At 62.6% G+C, this 5,617-nt stretch overlaps 1 protein-coding gene across 1 annotated transcript in view; it reads right to left on the reverse strand.

The window, feature by feature from the left end:
• SEMA4A (semaphorin 4A) overlaps positions 1 to 5,617 on the reverse strand; it is a 16,720-nt gene extending 11,103 nt beyond the window's left edge. Inside the window, 6 exon segments of the mRNA XM_023534298.1 lie at positions 839 to 944; positions 1,164 to 1,262; positions 1,423 to 1,482; positions 2,688 to 2,848; positions 4,448 to 4,606; positions 5,184 to 5,617. Of these exon segments, the coding sequence (XP_023390066.1) occupies positions 839 to 944; positions 1,164 to 1,262; positions 1,423 to 1,482; positions 2,688 to 2,848; positions 4,448 to 4,580 (559 nt within the window). The 5' untranslated portion in view covers positions 4,581 to 4,606; positions 5,184 to 5,617.

The raw sequence follows: 5,617 nt of genomic DNA on the forward strand, positions 1-5,617 counted from the left end.
CCCAGCGTGCGGATCAGGATGGGCTCGTTGCCCAGGAAGTTGTTCATAGTGCCCGAGTAGAGCGTCCCGTCTGGGGGACAGAGAGGCGACCAGCTGCAGGCGCCCTGCCCCCTCAGACCTGCCTCTGACCGCCTGCACTCACATCGGTCTCTGGCCCTTCCTCGGTTCTACTCTGCCCGGTGGAGCCCCGAAGCCCAGCTCGCAGGGCCCCGCCAAGCGCCCCGCTCCTCCTGCCCACAGAGCACGCACCCCCTCCTGCCCTCTGTGTCTGGCACGTCCCCAGCCTTTGCCTGGCTACACCCCACATCTGGCTACACCCCACAGGGCCAGCCCAGCCACTTGCCAAGCAGAATCACTCACTGTTCCCGACAGGTGGCCGCGTTTGCTTCTGCACCTTGGGCCCTACCTCTCTCTTCCTGGAGCTCCCGCCCAGCCCATCTACCTGTCTTTCAAGGTCCCACTGAAAAGCCAAAGGCCACCTCCTCCAAGGAGCCAGGCTGGGAAGTCCGTAATGGTTTGTGTCCAGAGGGCACGGGGCCAGGATGTCTTCCCTGTAACCCCACAGTTCTCAGCACATGGGGGCACACCGGAGCAAATGACTGGCTCTCTCGTCTCCCTGACACCCCTCCCAGCCCCTTCTCCTCTGTGTGTCTCCCCACTTCCATCTCTCGCCACCTCCTTCATGGCGGCTTCGGCAGGAACCTTTGATCTTGTGTCCTGAAGCCTTTATACCCCTCCTTCCGTCCCCTGCCTTTCAGGAAACTCTGTCAGAGTCCATAGGTCACAGAGTGATCTGGGAAAACAGATGTTGGGATGGACCAGGGAACCGGATACTCACCCACCAAGACAGCCGTGTGCTTGTGCGTGGGGTCGAAGGGGCTTTGGCCTTTCCCCTCCACCACCTTGTCCTCTGAGATGGGCAGCAGGTGTGAATCTTTGAGCTCCTGATGGGAGGGGGGAGTAGAGGTGGCTAGAAGGCCAGAGTCCCATGTCTGGAACATGTGGGGAGCCGGGGAGGAAGGGACAGGGACACAGAGGGAAATTGAAGCTCACGGGGCTCTGCCTCTGGACGGCCAGCGGTTTCCAGAGCTGCGGGGGATGGGCTGGGAGCAGACGTGAGCAGGGAGGCTGGGGGCCTGAGCGCTGGGTACCAGGAAACTCACAATGAAGGTGCAGGCGGGGCTGAAGGCGAAGGTACCGCAGGCATAGAGGTGGGTGGCATTCAAAGAGACCAGCACGCGGATAAAGTTGAAACACTGTGTCTGGGGGAGGCAGAGAATTCAGGATAGAGAGAATTCAGGTCTCCAGGCCGCTTGCCCCAAACTCTTGGGCCCCTGGAGGCCGCCAGCCCGCCTGAGGTCAGCCAGTGCTGGTCTGGGGACACCAGAGTTCTCTCCTCGGGCCGCTTACCCCTCTGCTTACCTCGTTGTTTTTCTTAAAGGCACATTCTCTCTTTTTTTTGTCACTGGCCGGCCAGGGGATCTGAAATGGAGAGTCGGGAGGGGGAAGAGAAAGGGACGTGAGGTGCCCAGCTCTGAGAGCTTTGACCTGCCATCCGCTTCTTGGCTGTGGCGTGAAATCGCCAGCAGGCAAGACCCGCTGAGGGCTGTAGCAACGTCGGCGGCCACCAGAGCTGTTCCCCCGCTGCTGCTGACGCTCATTAGGACACAGCTCCACGTCAGCACGTGGCCGTGGGATCGGACCTGGGTGGGTACCTAGGCTCAGCCACTTGATGGTTGAGTGAACCCGATCCATTTCGCAGGCTTCTGGAGGGCACAACTAGGTGGCATCTGAAAGCCACCTAGGGCAATATGTGGTGTACAGAGCAGCTGTTGTCAGACCTCACATTTCAGGGAAAATTGTTTAAAATGTCAGCTCCTGGATCACACGTCAGAGAAGCTGCATTTTCACCAGCATCCCATCCGTGCGGGTGGCCCGCAGACCACACTGAGACACACGAACCGGGGGACGCTCCGCAGCGGCCGGCCGCACCCGCCCCTGTCTCTTCCCTCCCTCACGTCGTTGCCTGTGCGAGGCGACTATGATTGACCACTGAAGCTCCGGCGATTCCTACGAGCGGGCGGATACGTTATCGGCGCATGAGTCAGTGTTTCTCCCGTGTCGAGGATTCCAGCCCTTTTAGCAATAAATGCTATTCGACCGGTACCCGTGCTGCTGATGCATGGCGAGGCCGGGGTAGCCGTCCTTGGCTGTTGTACGGACCAGATCTATGTAGCAAGTCCCACTGACTATTGTGGATACGGCGGACCCCACCCCTGCGCAGTCGAACATCCGCCCATAACTTTGGAGTCCCCCAAACTTAACCATGGCCGTCCTTCAGTATCCACGAGGGTTCTGGGTCCCCCACGGTGCCCGGGGTGGAACGATGCATACAGTTGCCCTTGGTGTTCACGGATTCTGAACCGTGGATCAAAAATACTGTTTTTGATCAGCAGTCGCTTGAACCCACAGATGGGAAACCCAGGGGTACAGAGAGCTAACTGTATATTTACTGGAAAAAAAATGCTCAAATAAGGACCCACATAGTTCAGACCCACATAGTTCAAAGGTCAACTGTAGAGGTAACAGTGAGGGGGGGTTATTCACCCACAGGCAGCCCGGGTGCAGGGCAGCTGCCGGCCCCCTCCCCACCCCCGGCCTGCACCCTCCATCCCTGGCCCCCTCACCATGCTCTTCAGCTGTGGCACACCTGGATCCCGGATATCCAAGGCCAGAACGGCCTCCCGGACCCCCACGTAGAGAGTGCCTCCATCAGCACTCAAGAGCAGAGTGTCGAAATCCTGGAGGCCCTTCTGGTGGAAAAGGCTCAGAGCCCTGCGGCCGTCCCCTGTTGGGAAGTGACAAGAAGTGAGTGACGAGTGGCGAGTTGGTGGGCAGGCAGCTGACTTCTGAGACAGGAGTGGGGGAAGGGGAGGGTTGGCGGAGCGTGGTCTCTGGGCCTTGTGGGGGGAGGGGGGGCACTCCTCACCAGCAGCTCCCCACACCCCGCCCTGCTGGGCTTTGTGTGCTGAGCCCACAGTAGAGAGGACAGGCGGCCAGAGACAAAGTAATGACAGCCCGGGGCTGGGCGTAGGCGGCCCACACTGAGAGACAGACAGAGAGACAAAGGGATCGGACATAAGGCGAGAGGCCATGGATGCTGGACGGCCGCGCTGAGGGGAACAAGGCCCTCCAGGGCGGGTGGGCAGGAAGGTGTCAGCAGCTGCAGGCAGGAAAGCTAGACTCAGGCGGACCGCGCATCTGAGCCGCTGTGGCTTGTGAGGCTCCGCTCTCGGCCCCACTTCCTTCCCCTCCCCGATCGCCGGAAATTTCCCCCCTAGAAGGAGAGTCGGAGGCTGAGCAGAAGGGGCGTGTTTCTCCTGCGTCTCTCCGCGGGCATGCCTGATGTCCCCAGGGCAGAGGAGGTGAGCCTGGGCGCTCTGCGTCACCTCGGCATCGTGACAGGGTGTGTGTGTCCCTGTCCCACTGGCCACCAGCAAGGGCAAGGCGCTCCCTCGTGGGCACATGCGACTTTTGCATTAGTCGGAGGATCGACGGGCTGAGATGACCGCTGGAGGCCGAGTCTTCCACAGGCTCGCAGGAGGAGTGGGAAGCAGTGCGGCCCGGCGCTGGGAGCGCTGGCCTCCCCCAGAGCCCTGGGAACCCCCGTTAGGGAACCCCGACCGCCGGCAGCATGACTGTGGATGGCTCATCTGCTCGCCGTGGGACGCCAGCACCTTGCCGGCGGGGGCAGTCCTGTGTGGGGGCGCTCCCAGCCCCCACGTGGAGGAGGCCCCTCCCTCAGTGGGCATCACGAATTTCCTTTACCACGTCGCCCCCAAAAGAAGCTGAAGACACAGCCGTGTCCAGGAGCCCCTGCCCCACGCCTCCTACAGGCCCTGCGCTGGATCTTCCCACGGAGGCAGGAGGCCAGCAGCCCACAGCCTCAGGAAGAAACCAGCCAAGCTGTGCCCGCGGGGACCCGCGGCCTGTACCCCAGCCGGGCCACCCTAAGTCCTCACATTCCTGTGGTACCGGACACGCCTGGCCCAGCACGATGTGTGGTTGGCTCGGGCCTGGCGTGTCCTGGGTCACCACGTCCACAGAAGTCCTTCCAGCATGGGCCTTGACCTTGGGGGCACCCGGGGACGTGAAAGCAGTCTGGGTTCGAGGTGCCCAGCCTGATGACAGTGAGGGTTAAGGAGGGAAAGAAGAGCCCCTGGTTTCGGAGAGCCAGGAGTGGTGCCCCGGCCCCCTCTCCTCCCTGGGCTTGGCCTTCACCCAGGTGGCGTCCGCTCGGTCCTGTCTGGGTCTGAAGCTCTGGTGCCGGCTGTCACGCGCCCTCCGCCTCTCGCCTCGGCCTCTCTGTTTCTCCGTGTCTGTTCCTCGCCCCACCCCTCCCGCTGGCTGTTGCCATCTCCACCCTTCTGGGTCATCGAACGCTTACCTGCGAGGTACTTGACCCTGGGCACGGGCCCCTGCCCACCCTCCCCTGCCGTCGGTGGCAGCAGCAGCAGCAGGCGGAAGAGGAAAAGGCCCAGGAGGCTCCGGGGATCCAGGCCCGGGGCAGGAGGGGCCATGCTCAGCCTCAGGCCGTCCGCCGGCTCTGGGGAGACAGCAGCAGGCACTCTGGCAGAAAGGCCTCACCACATCTGCCGCGGGACCAATCGGAGAGCCCCAGGCAGCAGAAGTGCGGGGGAGGGGGGTGCTGGGGGACAGTTTCCTCTTCAGAAAGTCCTCGAGTCTCACTTCCAGCGCTGGCACAGGGCACAGCCTTGGCCTGCCGCCTCGCCCCCCCTGTGGGAGTCCAGCTGTTACCCTCTGGTCTCCTATTTACAGCCGCTCCCCACTTTCTCACCTCACTCAGGGAGGTCCTTGCCACCTGCTCCTTGCCTGCCTTCCTCCCAGGGCCCGGGGTCCAAACATCGCCCCTGAGCCCTGCAGGGGACTTCGTGGGGAGCAGATGTCTGCAAAGCACAGATCCCACAGGCCCGACTCCCCCGGCACATTCGGCCCCTCACACTCACCCCCGCCCACCGATGACCCAAGCAGGCGGACCACAGCAGGGAGTGGCTGGCTGTCTCCCAGCCTCTGCAGCTGCCCACCCTCTCCCTGGCCTCTGTGCCGCTGCTGTCTGTCCCCGGGGACCGCCAGCCTCCAGCCACCCGTCTCTCCTCACATACCCTCGAGCCAGCCACAGGGCAGAACCAGGCGTCGAGACTCCCGGGCTGAGGTGCCATCCGAGAGAAAGAAGTGAGCGGGGGCTCCCAGGCCCCAGAGGCAGTGGGCAGAGGCTTAACCTGGCTGGGACGGGGGTGAGACCCCCCAGGTGCCCATCACTCTGAGCCGGCACCACACAGGGAAACCAGAATTTCCACCTCTCGAGTTGTAACAGGTCCCGGGCTGGGGCGGAAGTTGGCAGATTGGGAGGGGAGTAAACGAGGACACACCTCTCTTCCCCTCCGTTCACCTCTGTCTTTCCAGAAAGTTTAAAAGGCCAGGACGTTTCTAGGTCGCTTCAGCCATTCCCCTGTCCCCCCCGCATCCCGTCTAACCAGCCGAGCAGCGGCGTCTCCCCTTGCTCAACATCTCCAGGCGGGGGACACGGCCCCATCTT

Source organism: Pteropus vampyrus, unplaced genomic scaffold, assembly GCF_000151845.1.
Source record: "Pteropus vampyrus isolate Shadow unplaced genomic scaffold, Pvam_2.0 Scaffold124, whole genome shotgun sequence".
Lineage (NCBI taxonomy): Eukaryota > Metazoa > Chordata > Mammalia > Chiroptera > Pteropodidae > Pteropus > Pteropus vampyrus.